At 35.0% G+C, this 21,942-nt stretch overlaps 1 protein-coding gene across 6 annotated transcripts in view; it reads right to left on the bottom strand.

The window, feature by feature from the left end:
• Positions 1-21,942, bottom strand: part of Cdh7 (cadherin 7) — a 146,453-nt gene that overhangs the window by 86,033 nt on the left and 38,478 nt on the right. For 3 of the 6 annotated variants that reach the window (XM_031379928.1, XM_031379939.1, XM_031379923.1), the window contains exons 3-4: positions 8,126-8,420; positions 4,282-4,401 (exon numbers count right to left, since the gene is read on the bottom strand). The exons of 1 other annotated variant lie outside the window; for it this stretch is intronic. In XM_031379928.1, coding sequence (XP_031235788.1) covers positions 4,282-4,401; positions 8,126-8,420 — 415 coding nt within the window. Of the gene's footprint in view, positions 1-1,148; positions 1,230-4,281; positions 4,402-8,125; positions 8,421-21,942 lie in introns of those variants that run through there. 2 more of the 6 variants (XM_031379967.1, XM_031379958.1) reach the window with 2 other exon arrangements.

The following is a 21,942-nucleotide window of genomic DNA, read 5'->3' as shown; positions in this document are numbered from 1 at the left end:
ATGTTTAGAAACAGTATACAATTAGGAGATATCTACAACACTAACTGCATATTTTAGCACAGTAGGACGAACTGCCCAATTACAGGTGAGAAGACAAGAGTCCTCCATGTGTATTTAAATTGGGTAGCAAGGGTGGCTTCTGTAAATAGCACTTTTTCTTAAAAGATGACCCCTCTTTAAGCATAATAAACCCCTAGAAACTCATTTTGAATAGAAAAACAGAAACTGATGAAATCCAAATTAATTTAAAAATGAAAAACAAAGCAGAATTGTAATGAGCAACAGGTAATTAGAAAATAATATTCAAGGTCAAACAAAGAGAACAAAAGTGGAATACTTAAGAATATGTACTGTGAGGCTTAATCTGTCTTGGGAAGATAAATATACTGGATAATACAATGGGAAATATAAGATGTAAATGTAGTAAATTATTCAGTAATATATCCATAGAGCCTCAGGAATAGAGCCGCTTAGAGCAAACCATCAGGATTTATACAATTCTGAACTAGGAACATTATGAGATAGGTCTTTGAAAAAGCACTCTTCAATTATTTCAGATAAGTACATAAGACTGGATCTTGAAACTTATATTTCAAAGGAACTTAGAAACCAAAATACCATGGCACTTAAAGCTTGTTGCCTTAAGCAAATATCTCCTAGAGTAAATGGCAATAGAATGGTAATTAGGGTTTAATTCCACAAAGGGTCAATAAGCTAAAATCTGTACATTTTTCACTGATGGATTAATTGGCACTCTTCTCAGATATTTGTGATTATACAAAAGCATGACTTTACTATGAAAATGTTATGCTTTTACCTGAAAATTTTCTTGGGAAAATAAAAGAATTCAAAACTAAATATAAAATAAATTGCTATATAGCTGACTAAGAAAAGACTAATCTCTTCCTGAAGTCTGTGTTTCTCCTTAAATTTTAACCAGGGCTTCATGTTTTGGAAGTGACTATTTGAATGTAAAATGTACACTGAAGGCTCTTTTTCCTGAATACTTGGTTCTTGTCTGGTGGCCCAACAATTATCAGCCCCTAGGCTTGATTCCAGTATCCCATACAGAACAGCCCGACATTGTATTAAGCAAAGGGGATGAGAAGACAGGCAAATCCGTGGGATCACTGGGCCAGCCAGCATACCTGATATGAGGATGTGCAGGTCAATGGGAGAAAAATCTTGTGTTTAAACCATTGTATAAACGACATCAGAGAATGGTGAATGATGGAAGGCATATAGGTAGAGGTTGCAGGTCTTCTAATGAGCTATTAACCTAAAATTTAATTAAAGCAAGTCCTCATATAACATATGGAAGGTATTAATTATGTGATCATAAGTAGTATATTCAAGAAAAAACTACTCAATGGGAGCTGGAGAAATTGCTCACAAGTTTCTCCTGATAGTTGCATGATTGATAACACTCATCTATACATTTATTTCCAGTGCATCATATGGCCTAGTTCACAGACATGCATGGAGAGAAACTCTTTATACACATTTAAACTAAATTCAAACAACTACCAAGTGGCAAATGAACATTGGTATTGAATTCTTTTTTTTTTTCCTGAGCCTTGAGCTTTCCTGAGCTTTCATGGCTTTGAGATTTTTTAAATTTATTAATCATTTTATTTATTCACATTTCAAATGTTACTCCCTTCTTGGTCTCCCTTCCGCAAATCCCCCACCCCATCTACTTCCCCTTTGCCTCTAAGAGGGTATATCCTCACCCGCCCACCCATTTTCACCTCTCCTGTCTAGCATCCCCTTTCTCTGGGACATCAAGCCTCCACAGGATCAAGGGCTTCCCCTCCCAATGATGACAGACAAGGCAGTCCTCTGCTACATTTGGAGCAGGAGCCATGAACCTGTCCTTTGGTTGGTGGTTTAGACCCTAGTAGCACTGAGGGGTCCAGTTAGTTGATACTGTTATTCTTCCTATGGGATTGCAATCCCCTCAGCTCCTTCAGCCCTTCCTCTAACTCTTCCATTGTGGTCTCGAGGCTCAGTCCAATAGTTGCCTGTGAGTTTCTGCATTTACCTTAGTCCAGGTGCAGGCAGAGCCTCTCAGAGGACAGCTATATTAGGCTCCTGTCTGCAAGTACATTTTGGCATCAGCAATAGTGTCAGGGTTTGGTATCTGTAGATGGAATGGATCTCATGGTAGGGCAGTCTCTGGATATCCTTTCCTTCAGTCTCTGGACATTTTTGTCCTTCTCAAAAATTTTAAACCAGAATTGTCCCTGTCTATAGGAAATGCACTGGCTTTGAGATTGTTAAGTGACCTTATGTGCTTATTTGGTTTAAATTTCTGCTGAATTGTGTAACAATTCAAAACAACCTTAAAATGGGCTACTTTTGTTTTGGACTGGAAATTATTTAACTATTCCTGTCATATATCAAATATATTCACACATGGATTACATCTTTAAGGCAGTTGTCAAGATTAATTTTATCCTACTACATACAATATGGTCTTTTGAAAGGAGAGCCAATGGTAGAAAATATGGCTACCCTCTGGGCATGTATCTGGGACATAAACACTGTGTTAACGGGACAAGCACTTTGAGTTATTAACTTAGCTAATTTCTTATCACATATGAAACTATACACAGCACACCTAAGAGTGATTGCCTGAGTCTATTATTATTAAATTATATTTTGCATATTATCAACATATTTTTTCTTTCAGAATTCTACTATCCCTTATAAAATTCTGAAATTTGAAGAAATGGAAAAATGTTATTCTTCTCATAAATAAACAACATACTGACACCTGTAAGCAAGACTAACTAAAATTGATTCCTGCTCTCTAGACACAGAGGATTAGACACTTCAATTTTACCACTCGAATATGTATTTTTTAAACAGAATATCTGAATATATATGTAGCTTAATGAACCAAGGTTCACAAAAGATATCTGCATGAAAGGCTGCAGGAAGAGTTATCCCAATAGCATTAAAAATATATGTTTCACCATCTTTCAAATAGAATCTATTATATTTTGAAAATAAAATTGAGTTTTCTTTTGTCAGCATGAATATTGTAATCCATGGCATATACAATCGACTAATTAATGAAGTTTCAGCTCTATATGTCAGAAACAAATTCCACAATCGTGGCAAGACTAAAATGTCCATGCCATTTGGAGAAGGTTACATAAATCAAGAGCATGGTGTGTGTCTGAACTTTGTATCTCCAATCTGACATTCAGTTCAACATACACACTTTCTACATTTACTTGGCTCATAGCAAAACCAAATGCTTTCACTTATTCACCTTCAACACTAGCCTGATTAATTATAATAATTTCTATTCTATTAAAATTTTCAGATATTTTCTAAAAATTAATGATTTGTTTGATATACCTTGGCCAAATCATGCATTACAAATTTTATTGAAATGTTAATGACTGAGTAAAATTGTATTTAGTTCTAATGTACACTACAATTATTGTTCACAAACACATTCAACATTTTTGCCCTTGCTTTGATTTGAGAATTAAATAATACTTCAACTTTGGGAAATATGATCAACAGAATCATTGCCTTTAAAATATTCGAATAGAATCATCCTTATGGTGACATCTTTTTGGTGACAAACTATTCAATGATGGAAGTTTAAAATATTGAGGCAAGCCAGCCTCTCCAGAAGACGAGAAGGAGAGAAAAGCAACATTTTGTAATGAAAATAACTCTTCATAGTATATCACTCAATTTCTACTATTTCTGCTTAAAACTAAAGTACAACAAAAACAACTATGTAAATAGCCTAAGAATTTAACACAAAATGAAAAAATTGTTTTTAATTTAGTATTTCACTGTTTTGTCGAATTTTCCTGTGAACTAACATCTTTAAGTTTGGTTTATACATATTTCTTATTTTATGTTGTGAAAACTGTTTTTCCTTGTTACAAATTATGAATTATCTAATATTTTACATGAAATTAATACAGAAAACAAAATTAAAATGTGCAAGCAGATTATGAAAATGTCCTAATAAAGTCAGGAATCACATATAATTGTGACTGGCATTTTACTTAGTGTTTTTATGAGTCTAGGTAAATGGAATAAATAAAGGTGATAACTGACTATTATTAGTGATTTTGACATACAGAGATGAAAAAGGACCTATTAGTATTATTGTAATAGGATGCAAATATTAGCCAGGCAGTGGTGGCACATGTTTTAATCCCAGCAGGCAAAAAAATTTAAAAAAGTAAATAATAGTCCAAGACATAAATGACAGCTACCGTAAGTGCAAATATCATTTCATACCTGTTTTTGGCTCCACTGAGAAGTATGGCTGTCCTTGCAGAATACTATAGACCACTCGAGCACTGTTGCCGTAGGTAGGATCATCGGCATCTGTTGCTGTCACTTGTACCACTGAAGTCCCTAGGTGACATCCAAATTGGCTTTGGATTAAATTCCCATGTACAAGGGTACTGAAGAACTCACAAACTATCAGAAATTCTACATTACACTTATTTATTATGTTTAATTTATCTTCAACAAGGCACATGCAATATCAATCTCGTATATTTTGTTGTTTAAACCAAATTAAAGAAATAGAAGTTAATAACAATTCTTGAAATAGGTGATATGAATATATTTAGGTAAAAATATTGTATAAATATGATGTATGATGAATCTTAGATTCAAATCAAGTCAGAGCCAAATGAGGTTAAAAATATCAGGTGTCTTCCCATCACACTCAGGTGACAAGTTTTCATTCAGAGCATTGTCTCAGAACTCAAGGAGTATCCAAAAGGCAGACTGAGAGCTGAGAGCCAGCTGGTGCTCATCTAATATCATGCATCATGAAAAGGGAAAGAGAAGCAGAAATCTGTAATTGTGTAGTAGATTTTTCGTCCATTTGACTTTATATTGTGAGCTTTACTCTATCTCCTTGGTAAGTGTTCTGTTTTTGTTTGTTTTTACTTCTTCATTTAAAAACACTGAATTAAAAACGTTAACCAAACCTCTACAAGGCTGAGAAGAAGAGCATTGTAAAACATCATTCTGTAGTTTGAATATTACATGCTCCGTTCGCTCCTTCAGTAAAGGACATGACTCCCAGGGATTTCAACCAAATACAGCATTATCCAATTACAATATTTGCCACCTACCTCCCTTCATATCAAGTCTTGATGAGGCAACCCAGTAGGAGGACTGGGACCCAAAAGCAGGTAAAACCATTTGATTTCTAATGAAACACACAAAATGGGTGGATCCAGATGGATCCACTGGAAGGAGCTGGGAAGAATACTGGGAGGAAAACTGTAATTAGGATATATCATGTCAGGAGAAAGAATCTGTTTTAAGTGAAAGGAAAAACAAAGTGAGAGCATTGATTCCATGCTCTGGTTTTCCGTTACACTTAGAATTGTAAACTTTAAATCCACATAATTACTTCATGCATTTATGCATGTATTATCATGTAATTTATATTCTGCCTGATTCATAAGTAAAAGTTACTATTTTATACATTATTTGAGTATTATTTTGGTTACAATAATTTTCTAAATACAGAGTTTTAAATCTACTATCATCTAGACATATGCTTGACATATATTTCTTAATGTGTTTTGTCACTAATATTTTTTTAAAATTGCGCTCAATGTTCATATTATAATATACCTTACTAATTCCATCTCCCTTATATTTGAGTAGAAATTATTAAGTTATAGTTACAAATGTTATTTGTGTTTCATTTCCTCTTTGCTAAACTTCACCAATTATACTTCATAGAACCAACATGGTCATAGTGTATATTCATAAACGGATCAAAAAGTTACATTTTAAGTATTTGTAAATGTGATAAAATATATAAATGTTTAGCTTATCAGCATACTTAAATTATTAATAAATGCATGTACAAATATATTTGCTAATATGTGCTTATAAACTTGCTCATAAACCTTGAGATTGCATGTGGGTGGGGGGACACGTGTGTGTGTGCTTGAAAGAGATCAAACCTAAGCATCGTTATTAATGATCCATCCAGCTTGGTATTTGAAACGAGGTCTCTCCCTGACCTGGGCCTCACTGAGTCGATCAGTCAGAATACCCAGTAAAGCCAGGAATCTTTCTCTGAGTCTCCCAGAGCTGGAATTACAAGTGTGCACTGCCAATTTTGGCCATGGATCCCGGAACTGAGCTTACCCTCATATCTTCATGACAAACAGTTTACTGATGGAACTTTTTTTTTTTTGTCTAGTCTCTAACTGTAAAGTTTTGATGCTTATCTGTGCTCTGTGGCAATGTGTAAATTGTTCTATGATCTTATTATCATTTATAAAACACGCTCTTAGAGTAAATTAGAGGAAATGTTTTATCTCATTGAAATCAATCAATTTCAATAAAATAATTTGCATGTGTGCATAATATTCATGCTTCTTGACACTGGAGTAGAAATCATCAACAATAAAATAATAGATACATTATGTAGTATCAAAAATAACCAATTTGCATATGCCCAATTAACATATCTAATGATAAAATACACATTAGATAGATGTATGACATTATGTCAAGCATACCTAAAACCTGTTTTAGTAAACATGAATAATTGGAAGAGGAAACATGCCTGCTTCTCATACACAGCCCCTACCCACGAACTTCACTATCACTGTTGTTTCTATTCTCGGCAAGAAGCACTTTGAAGTCGTGGAATAAAATACACCTGCTATGTCACAGACATGCACATCAATGCACTGGCATTTACAAACTACAAGTACCAATAATTGTCTTGTTTTCAGTTTGAATTTAATTAACAGCTGAAGTCATATTTCCCCAAATGATTAGGGTCTAAATTGTGATGCTGTAAATATAACACATAAAAAATATTTATCTGTACATTCCCACACACAGTGTAAAAGCACCAGTAAAATGATTGAATGAATAAAACAAAATAAAACATGTTGGTTAAAGTGTGTATATGATATAAATTCTGCATGGATGTGCATCAAGCTCTCAGCATATAGGCTGTGTTTCTTTAGCTTGGAGTTATTGTTGGACTTCTAAGAGTGCAAATGTGTGTGTCTCTGACTTTTTGACTGCTCATGAGACATTTTTCTTCATACTGGGTTGCCTTGTCCAGCCTTGATATGTGTGTATATACCTAGTCATTGCTTTTCATTAGGCCAAAATTTGGTTGATATCACTGGATGGCCTGCTCTTTTCTGAAGGGGAATAGGAGAACAGTGGATCCGGTTCGGTGGGTCAGAGGAGGGAACAAAGGAGAACCTGAGGTCTGTATGTGTTATATTAGCCTTAAACTTCAACAATAAAACCAACAAGGATAACTTTTACAGTCTCATTTTAAAAATTTTAGTTAGTCACATGAATTACATACTGCCTAAGGAGAGTGCTGTTGAAGAAGTACTATACAAATTTTATAATGTTTGGCATCGAAGAAAATGAAGAATTTACATTTTGTTCTGGAATGAAGAAATGAGGAAAGACTTTACAGGATCAGGCTTCCTATTGTTTTCCTATTTCTCTATGGCTTTACTTCTATGAAAACAACTAGGGTTGTGATTTACATGCGAAAAGGTTACAAAGAGATTAGTGGTGGTGACTTTGAAAACTCAGAGAGATAATGGGCCAGCAGCCCTGTGCTGAGTTTCACAGCTACTAGCAGCCTTCTGGTAACAAAGGTGGAAATGAAGGGGCATTAACTACAGTCAGAGTAGAGTTTATAGCTTGTTTGTTTTATGCAGTTCAAGCTGCACATGAGAGATAAATAGGGAGAGAGGGGGTGGAGGGAGAGCTGGAAGAAGATACAGTGAGATACTTCTTTTTGTTTAAAAAACTAACTTGTTAGAGATTATGATTATTAATCATAATTTTAAAGAAGTAATTATTACTAGAAGGAAAATGTACAAGCCATTTAATAAAGGCAATGAGAGTTGTGCCAAAGGAATAGAATAAAATCGGTATAAAATGTAAAAATATAAAACTACAAAAATAAAGCTTTTTTCAAACCTTCCAAATGGGTAAATGAAGATTGAAGGAAGCTAGTATGTCATTGGTTTTCTTTCTTTCTGACCACCCCGACACATAGAACAGTATTATTTTCAGATTTTATTGCAAATACAGCATGCTCCTTACTTACCAACAGGAGACATCTCAGGAACTCCTGCTGTGTATGGGCCATCTAGAAATTTGGGTTCATTGTCATTGATATCCTGAATCTTGATAACAAACTCTGACTCAGGTTCCACAGGCTTGTTGGTGAGTCTGTCCAGAGCCTGGGCTCTGAGTGTATAATAGGCCTGCTCCTCCCGGTCCAGTCTCTTGGTAGCATGGATATCACCAGTGTTCTCATCAATAATGAAAATTGAACTTGCCCCTTCGCCTGACAAGATGTATTTGATGGAACCATCTCCTTTATCAACATCAGAGTGAAGCTGGTGAAAAATTCATGTGAGATGAGATTAACTTACAAGCAATATAAAGTTATGTAAAAATCATTCTCGTGTCACAGCTGGAAGAAATTTCACTGTTTTTGGAAAGATGATCTGAGTGCTGATTGTGCTAAGAAGCCAGAATATAGAATGTGAAATCCAGCACTGGGAACAAGTAGATTTTATTTCTTTTTGCACATACTCTCATTTCTAAATATATCTTCACGCCATTCCTAAATATATATATATGTAGACATATATACACATATATTAAATACATATGCATGCATATAGTTGATTTGACTTTCATGCTATGAGATTTTCTGCAGAACATTTGTAAATTTAGTTCTGAGATAGTAATTATTTTGCATATATATACATATATGTATATATATGCGCTTCACTCTCTTAAAAACTCTATGTCCTACCTCCTCAGCCTGTCCCCATTCACAGTTCTCTCTCTGATTAAACAGCAGAGATGAAAAGACAGTCTTTAATTGTTCAGAATTTTAAATTTTAAAGCTAAAAAAAATATTGCTCAGAAAAGTAGGGATTTTAAATCAATATGTGCATGGGATTCAACTCAACAGTTCCTGAAATACCAAGAATTCAGTAGATTTGCATGATTAACCCTAGTGTCAGCATCAGGATAGCAATTTCTGATTTGTATTTCATATCTAAAACTGGCTGTGCTGTATGTTAGGACATAATGGTGAACAGAAGAACCTTGGGAAATGAACAGAAATAATTACATAATTTCCTGAACCTGAGAAACAGACCATCCAATCCATCATTCACCAATTGCTCTTCGCTTGGAACTATTGTCTTCTAGGACTTTGGTTAATAACACAGAAAGCCAATTTACCAAGTAGTGAAATTTTTCATTGGCCTACAGTACTACATTTGCATTTTTCAAAGGATAACTTGTTAAAAATAAAAATTCTTTGGAAATAACTTAAGATGTTGTAGGCATAGGATTGACATCTATTCGTGACATGGAGGATTCAGGTTCTGATAGGATTGACATCTATTCGTGACGTGGAGGATTCAGGTTCTGCTGTTTACAAGTTTGCAAGTGATACTTCTTACAGCTGTGCTTCAGTATTTTTAAAGATATATTTATTTATTATATGCAAATACACAATAGCTGTCTTCAGACACTCCAGAAGAGGGCATCAGATCTCATTAAAGGTAGTTGTAAGCCACCATGTGGTTACTGGGATTTGAACTCAGGACCTTGGAAGAACAGTCAGTGCTCTTAACCACTGAGCCATCTCTCCAGCTCCATGGTTCAGCCCCTTTGTTTTCTGAATAAATAGCACAGAAAGATATTCTGACATGAGTTACATATGTATATGAGTGGAGTATATTGTTTTATTTTTGGTATGTGTGTGTCATGAAGGTATATTCATGAATCATGTGTATTACAAATCTATGAGGAAAATGAGTCGCCTAATTATCTCAAATAATACAGAAAATTACTGATATGCACATACATATGTTGTGTATGTGTAATAAATATATATAGTAATGTACATATATATGAATTGTTATAGTTGAATGAAATAAACCCCAGGTATCACCTTTTTAATATTATCAACTCAGTAGCTCATTCAATGTTCATATTTTTTTTTTTTTTACTAATCCTATCAATAGATGAAGAAACTTGCAGGCAAAGACTGAGTACATTATCAAGGCAAAAATTGCTCTCTACCGCAAGAGAATGCTGAACATTCACTGGTTTGTGTGAGTGTTAAGTCTACAATGTTAAGATACTGATGTTTCCTCTGGGATATGAGCTGTGATCTTATGCAAGTGGACGTGGAGAATTACCACAAAGGACATTTTGGGAAACAGAGGTACATCTGGCTTCCTTCTGAATACTCTGTATAGCTGAAGTTCAATGTGGCTCTCATGAATGCATTTTGTGACTCATGAAAACGTGTTTCAACTACTCTTATTTGAGCATCAATGAGATGGCTCTTTAGGAACTACCTGTGGTGTGCAAAGCTGGAACCTAAAACACTGATCATCATATAAAGACATCCAAAGTAGATCCCACAAAGTTGTCTTCCAGTCTTCAGATATCTGTCATGGCACTAAATAACCATAATCACATTACACACATATACACAACAAAATTCTTTTCCCTTATATAAATCTAATTGCTGTTTATATTATCTAGGATTTATAAATAATTTCTTTAGAAGACAGGGATTAAAAATGAAAGTAAATCATGGGTAGAAGCTGACAGCCATGTGTCCTGCTTAAGACAGTTTTTCTCTTGTAGACCAAACCATCATCTTTTATTTGCATATAAATTAAAATATCCACCCAAGATTCCTTTTCGATTATTCCACAGATCAGCATGTTTTTACCTTAGTTTTTTAATTCTTAAAAAAGACAGCAAGAATGTTCTTAAACATAGCAATTTAATTCAGAGATCTACCTTCTTTTATAAGCACTAACAATTAACTAGTTGGGTGGTATCCTATCCTGAAATCACCATCAGGACTAGATTTGGGCCTAAATTTACTCTGTCCAAGGCTGACACTTAACTCAAGAATCTTCCTACCATTGTATCTTTTGGAAAAGCTGTTTCATCATTACAGCTGCTTTGTTATTTTAGGTCTGTGAAGTCCCTCATACAATTCATATTACATCCTTATATTTTTCATAGTCCTGAAATTATATATTTTTGAACTCATGTTTTCAGTTCCTTTTCATCACCTTAAGGTCTGTCCTGAAAGTCAGAGCAGTCACAATTTTTGTTGAGGAACATAGCCACACACTCGGCTCCTGGATTCACGCACCATCATAACCTTAAGAGGTAGAAACTTTGGTGTTCTTATTCTCCCTTGAGGAAAAGAATTATCAGTGTAGGAGAAAAAGATTGCATTGTAAATAGCAAATTGCATTTTTATTTTTTAAATTTTTATTGTGTGTGTGTCTATGTGTGTCTGAGTTTGTGTGTGTGTGTGTGTGTGTGTATGTGTGTGTGTCTGAGTGTGAGTGTGTGTGTGTGTGTCTGAGTGTATGTGTATGTCTGAGTGTGTGTATGTCTGAGTGTGTGTGTGTGTCTGTGTGTGTCTGAGTGTGTCTGAGTGTGTGTGTGTATGTCTGAGTGTGCGTGTGTATGTCTGAGTGTGTGTATGTGTGTCTGTGTGTGTATGTATGTGTGTGTGTGTGTGTGTGTGTGTGTGTGTGTGTGTGTGTGTAAGTCTTTATTTAAGTGCAAGTGTCTGTGGAAGCCAGAAAGAAGCATACTTCTTTGGATCTTTGGATATCCAGGTGTTCTATATAAAAAATTTATCCAGTTTATATTGGAACATGGAACCAAATATGAGTCCTTTGTAAGAAAAACATGTGCCCTTAACTGTTATTCAAACCCAGGTCAGCAAATGTCATTCTGCCATTTTTAACTTGACAAACATCTGTGTAGTCACACACACACACACACACACACACACACACTGGTTTATTTATGTGTATATTTGTATATTTTTGTACATGTGTATTTCTCTATGAACAGCTATTATTATTTAAAAGATTTTTTGAATTTTAAAGTTTCTTACATTTAGAATCTATGTGCACATAATAAACAGTAATTGGACTTAGAGTTTATTAATAGCAAAAAACAAAAAGAGACATGTAGTTTAAAGAGTGATGAAGTGAAGTTGGAGGGAAGCAATAGTGGGTAGATATGATAAACATATTCTAAAGTATATATATTTAAAAATGAATTGTGGGTCCATTATCTCTTAAAGAGAATTACTCTTCCTTCTCAGACTGTATAATGTTACATGGTAGTGACAAGTAAATATTTTTAAGTTTCAATATTTTAACATTTTGCTTAACTTTCTATGAATATACTCTTTCTTCACTTGATCTAATGCTCATCACATATTTGTATGTTATACCTCTTTCTATAGTGTTATAATTAATTGTCAAATATGAATTTTCTTTGTTAAGTAATTGTCAAATATGAATTTTCTTTGTTAAGTAATAGTTACTGTAACTCCTTTTGTTAAATGCATGTTTATTATAAAGAAAATGAGACGTGATGAGGAGTAAAACTTACTGCTGATATACGGTCACACCTCACCCTTGATCAGAAAGATTGACTGTGACAGATTTCCAGGATAAGCCATCATCTAGAAGAGGTTGTCTACTGTCCCTCTGCTTTTGGCTGGCTGATTGATAAAGTATCAGTTGAACTATTTATGCTCTATTCAGTTTGTAGGAAGAATGTCTTTGCTGAGATGGATCAACTCAAACCGAATATAACATTTATTGCATTGATTCTCTTCATATCATTTTTGCAATTTCAAAAATGTTCATTAGCCTTCTAGTCTGAGCCTCTGACCAGAGCAGATGTTGGGCACTGGCTCCCCTACCATTCCCACAACAGCCAGAGGAAGATCAACTTCCAGGTGCTCTAATGGACTTAACAGATATCTATAGGACATTTTACCCTAAACCAGATTATACCTTGTTCTCAGCGCCTCATGGTATGTTCTTCAAGACTGGCATAATTGGTCACAATGCATGCCTCAACAGATACCAGAAGATTGAAATAACACCATGTATCCTATCAGATTGCCAAGGACTAAGACTGGCTTTCAATAACAAGAAATACAACATAAAGCCCACATACATATGGAAGCTGAAGAACACTTTACTCAGTGATAACTTGGTCAAGGAAGAAAGTAAGTTTTAGAATTTAAAGACGTTTTGGAATTTAATGAAAATGAAGGCACAACATACCAAAACTTATGAGATACCATGAAAGCAGTGACAAGAGTACAACTCATTGCTCTTAGTGCCCCCGAAAGGAAAGTGGAGAGAGCAGACACTAGCGGCTGGACAGCACACTTGAAAGCTCTAGAGCAAAAAGAAGCAAATACACTCAAGAGGAGTAGACAGCAGGAAATCATCAAACTCGGGGCTGAAATCAACCAAGTAGCAACAAAAGCAACTGTATAAAGAGTCAACAACACCGGAAGCTGGTTCTTTGGCATAATGAACAATATAGATAAACCCTTAGCCAGACTATCTGGAAGACACAGGACAGTATCCAAATTAACAAAATCAGAAACGAAAAGGGAGACAAAACAACAGAAACCAAGGAAATTCAAAAAAAAATCATCAGATGCTAGTATAAAAGCCTATACTCAACAAAACTAGAAAATCTGAATTAAATGGACCATTTTCTAGACAGATTCCTGGAGGACCATGAAAGGCAACCTGGTTTCTGATAGAGTTAGGCCGAAAACCCTGGTGACCCTGCAGGGGATAACCCTGCCAGGGATGGTAGGCGTTTTGCCATACTTCTGGACACCAGGCTCCTAACAGGAGGTTGCAGCTCTCCATAGGTCTGTGGCCATCAGTCACATAAGGGCAACACCCAAAGCCACTCCACAGGTAGAGGACGTGACCTGTGGTCACATAGCTTCAAGATGGATGCCCATTTTAATGAGGTACCTAAAGGCCTGGACTCTTAGCCGGTAAACTCCCCTGCCCAGACACTCCTCCCTGCAAAAGGTATTTTACCTCAGGCCCGCCTTGACAAAATGAGGTACAGTTTTACTAATCGCCACTCTCTTCCATGACAATAAATGCCTTAAAATCATGGTCTGCCTCTTTTCATCGGGATCTGCTGTGGGGAGAAATGGAGCCAGACTTTGCCTAAAGAGCTGGCCATCTAGACTCCCGCAGGAGGCCTCTCAGTGATCCGAGCTATGGCCCTCCACCAAGCCAAGCCACCTGTAGAACAAGCCAAGGATTCTCCTCCAGAGGAACCCAGCTGGAGCAGTCACCCTTTTCCCCTTCTGCTCTGGGCTAGATCCAGCCAGCAGGCCCCCAATCCTTTCTTAGCTCCTCTGCAGTATCCAGTGGCACCCGGGATGTCCAGGAACATGAAAACCAGATACTGCAGTCTCAACACAAGCCCAGGGTCCCCAAGCTGGCTCCAGCAGTCTCCACGGACCTCAGAATAAGCTGAGATAAACCATCTAAACAGTCTCATAATCCCTTGAGAAATAGCAGCAGTCATTAAAAGTCTCCCAACCAAAAAAAAAAGTGCAGGGCCAGATGCTTTTAGTGCAGAATTCTATCAGACCTGAAAAGAAGATCTAACATCAATACTCTTCAAACAATACCACAAAACAGAAAAGAAGGAATACTACCCAACTCTTCCTATGAAGCCACAATTATGCTTATACCTAAACCACACAAAGACCCAACACAAAATAGAACTTCAGACCAGTTTTGCTCATGAATATCAATACAAAAATACTCAATAAAATTCTCACAAACTGAATCCAAGAACACACCAAAATGATCTTTAACCACAATCAAGTTAGCTTCATCGCAGGGATGCAGGGATGGTTCAATATAAGGGAATCCATCAATGTAACAAACTATAAACAAACTCAAAGGAAAAAACCCACATGATCATCTCATTAGATGCTAAAGCATTTGACAAAACTCTAACACTCCTTCATGGTAAAAGTCTTGGAAAGATCAGGAATTCAAGGCCCTTACCTAATCATAGTAAAAGCAATAAACACCAAACCAGTAGCCAATATTAAACTAAATGGATAGGAATTTGAAGCAATTCCATTAAAATCAGAGACTAGACAAGGTTACCCACTCTCTCCTTAACTATTCAATATAGTACTTGAAGTCCTTGTTCGAACAACTAGACAACAAAACGAGATCAAAGAACACAAATTGGAAAGAAGAATTCAAAATATCACTATTTGCAGATGATGTGATTGTATTCTTAAGTGACCCCAAAAATTCTACCAGAGAACTCCTAAACCTTATAAAAAAATTTCAGCAAAGTGGTTGGATATAAAATTAACTTGAACAAATAACTATCCTTCTTCTACTTAAAGGATAAACAGGCTGAGATAGAAATTAGGGAAACAACACCCTTCATAATAGTCACAGATAATATAAAATACCTTGGTGTGACTCTAACTAAGCAAGTAAATGATCTGTAAGACACGAACTTCAAGTCTTTGAAGAAAGACACCAAAGAAGATATCAGAAGATGGAAATATCTCCAATGCTCACGAATTGGCTGGATTAATACAGTAAAAAATGACGATCTTGCTGAAAGCAATCTACAGATTCAATACAGTCTCCATCAAAATTTCAACCCAATTCTTCATAGAGTTAGAAAGAGCAACTTGCAATTTCATTTGGAATAACAAAAAATCCAGGATAATGAAAACTATACTCAACAATAGTAGAAATTCTGTGGGAATCACCATCCCTGACCTCAACCTGTATTATAGATAAGTAGTGATAAAAACTGTATGGTATTGGTACAGAGACAGGATTGTAGATCAGTGGAATAGAATTGAAGACCCAAAAATGAACCCACACACCAAAGGTCACTTGATCTTTGCCAAAACAGTTAAAAACCATCCACTGGAATCAAGCTCCCAAGGACTAAACCACCAACCAAGGAGTACACATGGAGGGACCTATAGCTCCAGCAGCATATGTAGCAGAGGAGGGCCTTGTATCAATGGGAGGAGAGGCCCTTGGTCCTCTGAAGCCTTGATACCCCAATGTAGGGGAGTGCCAGCATGGGGAACTGGAAGTAAGTGGTGGTGGAACATTCTCATAGAAGCAATGGAAGAGGGGATATTATAGGGAGTTTCTGTGTGTGAAACCGGGAAAGGACTTAAACTTTGAAATGTAAATAAAGAACGTAAGCAACTAAAAAAAAGAAAAAGAAAAAATATTCACTAAATATGGTTATTTCTCAACATCAATGTGTTTCTACATTTCCCTGACAGGGAGTTCAGTTTCTTTCTTCACTATCACCCAAGCCTTACCTTTCACTCAGTTTATGAAGCTGCATTCTTTCACCAAAGTTTTTTGAAACAGAACTGGTTGCACGAACATAACTCACATTTTTCATCAACTTAGGCATGCCCTTCAACGCACTGTAACTAACACATGATTAGTTCAGTTGTATGAGGGCCGATTTTTACTTAAGCCCCATAATTCTGCTACTGTCAAATTTCTATATTAACTGTTATTTTTAAGAATACTATATATTTTTATAATGTCATGTAAACACAAAATGTAATAAGTTCATAATCCACTTTGCAAAATATCAGTATTGTTTAATTCTCTATTATATTAAAGCTTAATGACAATAGGAAATGCAAATCAAATCAAATGTAGTTTAAAACTTTTGAATGTTTTGTATATCTTTGGATGATATATTCTCTATGTAATTCATCCATTTCCTCATTTACCATTTATTATGTAAGTTAGAATTATGAACCTGATCTAACAATATTTTTATATATTTATGTCTCTTTTAATGAGATAGCCCTAATAAACCTTACCAGACGGTGTTAATTGGTTTCATTAAAAATTAAAATTATCAACTGCAAATGATAAACATTTCTCAAAGAAAACCTAAATTGAAGAGCTATTAGTATATTGGTCAGCTTTGCTTTCTTGCATAATCTTTTTAATCTGAGCACTTGTGACTTTACATTAAAAAGCCTATCTTTATTGATACCTCTTCACCTCAGCCTGTGTAAAGCTGAGATAAAGAGGGATGAATTTATACATTTAGTTGTTAGTCTCCTTTTTAACATTGTTTGTCATGGAGGTGGGAAGGATTTTAACCTTGAGACATGTCTGTCATGGAGGTGGGAAGGATTCGGTTCTTGTTAAGGGTCTGGCCACTCTGAGTTTGACTATGCTCACTCAGTATATAAGAAACATAATTTGGTTTTTTCTCTTTCTCTTTCTCTTTTTGTGGGGGGGGTCTCACAATGTTGAGGTGGATTAGTAAAGACTGGGAGGTGGGTGTTATTGGATTGTATTATACAAAAATACCAAGCAATCAATAAAAATATTATGTTAAAAATATGAGACACATAATTTTAGTTTATTGAGCAGTTATAAATACTTTCAAATATAAACATAAAGGTAAATTAGTTTACCATTAGGATTTTGCTTCTTAATATGTTCATACTATATTTTTATATATTTAAAGTACAAATCTAAACATAGGAATACTATGGAGGAATTTTATATTTCATGACAATTTTGATACGCAAAGTAACATTAAATTATAGACCCATCTGTCCATACCAATTCACTTACAAAAGTACTTGCAAATACTATAATGCTACATGAGAGTTTTTTTCTTGTAAGTTGCCTAATAAGAAAAAAAAAATGAAAATGAACTACTGTATACAATCTACTTAGTCTGTTGAGTTTGAGCATAAGAAAAGGGAATAGTGATGTTGGGAAGAAACAAGTACACTCTGTTCATCTGAAGGTGATTTCATCCATCTCAAAGGATAACACTCAGAAAATTATGGATGATTGAGATTAACATGGGAGCTACAGTGAAACCTTCATCAAAATGAAAGTATACATACTTCTAGAGCCTGGAGTGATTTATATTAAATGTTAACAATCCACATAAAAAGAATGTTTATTCATTGATTTATGCTTATAGATTACTGGCTTTAGTGTTTAAAATAGTGTTTTTTCTGATTCTTCCAAGGCATTCAAGATAAGTACTATTATTACATTTTAAAAATGTTAACATCTTCTAGATAGATTTAAACAGTAGTTGACAGAAATGAAGCTGCTGAGATGTGCTTATTACATCCAGATTTTCTTTTCTTATTATGACTTTTAATAAATGTTTTCCATTTGTCAGAAGACACCTTGTAATTATTGAGCTGTTGAAGAAATATTGAAAAAGGAAACAAGTGTGTGAGTCATTTCTTTCTGGTTGAAGTTCTCCTAATTTATAATTACCATGTGGTTGAGGATAATGGAACACAATTTACTTTTGAAGCATCTTTGATTAACATGTGTGGTTTAAGAACTTGAGTTATTAATTACTGTGCATAGTGAAGCACAGAACAGCAAAGTGATTTAGGAAGTGCATGGGCATTGAAAAACTGACAAGATATCCTCATTTCATTTTTCAACAATAATAAATAAAAATGTAAAGTTACTCACAGTATACGGACAATCTGAATGAGTTCTCAGTAATCCACTTTTGATCTATGTTCAAACTGGAATCTTTGTTCATTTACTTCAAGGCACCATGGGTGTAGTTCTTGAATCCAGTTTGATCTTTATTGTTTTATATTCATGATCCTTAATTTTTAGTTCATTTATATTCTAGATCCATGTTATAAATGACCACTCAGACTTGAAAATTGAAAAACAGATAAAATATAATAATGTCTTTTTGTTTCTTGAAAACACAGAATACATGCCTGTAGATGCAGTATGTCAAAGCAAAGCTACCTTTCCATGTTTATGTTCTACAATGGAACAATAAAATTGTCTTTGTCCTTTAAAGATAATGATCATGCTTTGAAGGCTAATATGTACATCGAAACCTCTAGTGTGTGTACACAGAGCTGTAGTCATATCTACAGCTTTTTCATGAGGGGAAAAAAGATGGCAACTCAGACAGAAAGTTGCCTGCCTCGCACAGCTGCATTAAATCCCCAATGAAAACTTCACAAACTCACCATATCTGTTATTGTTTCATGCCCAGATCTAAAACATTTACATCACTAGATAAATCTTCCCAGATCTTATGATTCCCTGATGAAAACTGGAGCAAAAGAATCACCCACATTTAATACAAACATGAACACTTATCATTATCTGGTTCTGAGCTCCTCCGGAAGTCTACACGTTGATCAGTCAGTTATCAGCTCCAATAAACCAGAAACAATTAAAAGCAAATTTTTGAAAGATCCAACCTGTTTTATTTTAGGAAAAACTTTTCTTTTTGCTTTTAAACTGAGTGTAGTTTAGGAGTTGAGCTAAACAAGTATTGTCTGAAGCCTGAATCTCCCTACCTAAGAAGAGGTAAGGAAGAAATGGAGAAAAAAATTGCTTAGCAATTCTTCTAGTTCTACATGCCATAAAATCTACTACACAAAAATAAGAAGCAAAACAAAGGTATTGAATTTTAATGTAAGTAATTCATCTTATAATATCTTTCAGGTTATTTCAAAGTCATCTGTATTATTAAGAATCCATGTATTCTGTGTCATTAAGAAACAAAAAAGGAGAGTAAGAAATTCTACCATCTGGAATAAAATTGGCCCTTCCTCACAGATCATAGCTAATATGGGCCAGTGAGCAGGACTCTACTTGAAACATCTTTTTAATGCTTCAATTCAATAATAATCTGACTTTTTTCCTTGCCCTAACTTCATCTAGAGCATGTGGCACAATGGAGAAAGAGGGCAGAAAGAAGTCACCCATCAGATGGTCACCTGCCATTTTTTAAAAACACACACATTGTAGAGGACATTGCCATAATGGCCTGTAATGCACTTCCTGAAAAGTTCTGAATTGTGATGTCTTCCCTTATGGATGAATAACTGAAACATTAATAGTTGATGGAACTGAAATATAATTTTAGAATATGATTGGAGGGGCACTTTTATAATCTAAAGAGAAAAATACCTGAATTGTTTCTTTAAATAGAAGGATAAACCTGTGTCCAACGTGAACTAATATTGTCAGTGGTTGTAGAAAGACAACTATGACTACTTTGTTATGAGTAGCATTGAATTTGAAGGTAGAAGATAGAAGGAACTGGAGAAAGTTCAAGAGGAATGCAATCAGTGGACATGTTCAGCAATCAAGCTTATTAATTAGAGTTTAGTAAATGGTTTTGAAAAGTCTTCACTCTTCCACAACTATTCACAACAATCAGCCACCATAAAATCATCCAGTCATGGTCAACTTGTTCAACTACTTCCACTGCTAAATCCCACTTCTACCTTTTCCATTCACATAAACTTATTCCAAGCTTGCATTTCATCCACAGGTAACTCCCTGTTTCAAAGTCCATCTCCTGACAAGCTGCTCAAGCTAGTCTGTACATTGATTCTCCCAGTGACTGATGAAAATCACCTATTCTGTACACAGGTCCTCACATGTGTCATTTGTCTTTCTGATAACAATTGTAGAACTCCAGTGATACAATTTAATAAAAAAATGTGTAGATCGAAGTAGAAATAGAAGTCGGTGCTGCAGAATAACGAACTGGATAGAAACTTTATCTCATGCTAGAGTATTTCATTGGATGCTCCTGTTTTACACATGCTCATAAATGTGTTTTGTTTTTTAAATCAAATATCAGTGATGAGATCTCATTTCAATGTTTTTATTCAATACATAAATAGGGAAAAATTATCTAAGTTTGATAACCTTTTTAATTTCTTCATCAGTAACAAAGCTCCAGGGTGAAACCACTAAAGAATAACACAACCGGAATGTGTATCCATGGGCCAGACTTTCTCATTTGTCTGAATCAAACGACTCTATATCCAGGATACGAACCACCAATATAAAAGGAAGAGAGAAAGACACAGTGTGTCTGAGAAAAATGTTCTTCTATCATATTGATGACCTCATTTTGAAAGGCAGAGAAGAAATAGGTTCATTCCTAGATATCAAAAGAAACAATAAATAAATATGCATACAGAAGTTTGGTTATAATGTGTTAATACTGTAAAAAGAATTAAAGAATGTTTCAAAAAGTTTCTGGAGTAGATTTAATAAACTGTAAAACATCCTAAATGAAAAATAAGCCAAGTTCCGAGGACAGAATCTTCTGTGAGAGTGGTAATTGTCTCACCCAAAATATAGTCAGTATGAGGATTAATATGACCATAGTCTACCTTGGGTGGAGAAGACATGAAAGATGTTTTATCCTGTAAGCACCATGAGACGATGCAAAATGATGACCAATTCTCTTCTGAATGTTATCCTCCCTTCTCATGTCAGCAGCTATAGTGACCTTCATTGCCTGAATCTCCACCATTTTGATTATGTGTTTAAAGACCTAAGGATAAACTTTTTCACAAACCATTGTGATAAACTTATTAAAGAAATAAAAACAAAGAGGAAGAAACTGGAATAGAATCAAACACCTAGAAATCACCAGAAGACAAAAGTCAGTAATTAAGATAAGACATAACGGACAATCTTTATGAAGTTATCTGAGTTTCTTTTGAAGAGACTAGCTATTGCTTTTCTGTCTTTCCATAGTTCTGTTGTTCTGATGTCAGCAGGAGAACTCCTCTAGTAATAACTAGAAGCAGAGAGTGGGTATAGGAGGCAACCTGTATCACAGTGTAAATTCGAGGAGAGGAGAACTGGATGAGTGAAGATGAATGACGCTTTTGGTGGATTAATGCTGAGCTTCACAAAATTTTATTAAACTTTCCAACTGATGAAATGTTTGATTTAATCTCAAACTGGAATGAGTCTTTAAACTCTTAATGGCCACCTACCTCTTCCAACAAGGCCAAATATCCTTAGCCACCTCAAACAGTATCTCCACCTGGGGATCAAGTATTCAAATGCAGATATTGTAACAGACACCTCTTTCTTTTTCTTTTTCTGCTTAATACACAGTTTATTTTTTTATTAGATATTTTCTTTATTTACATGTCATATGATTTCTCCTTTCCCAGCT

Source organism: Mastomys coucha, unplaced genomic scaffold (assembly GCF_008632895.1).
Source record: "Mastomys coucha isolate ucsf_1 unplaced genomic scaffold, UCSF_Mcou_1 pScaffold1, whole genome shotgun sequence".
NCBI lineage: Eukaryota > Metazoa > Chordata > Mammalia > Rodentia > Muridae > Mastomys > Mastomys coucha.
Note: the sequence above shows the minus strand (reverse complement) of the source record. Positions and strands in the feature narration are given on the sequence as shown.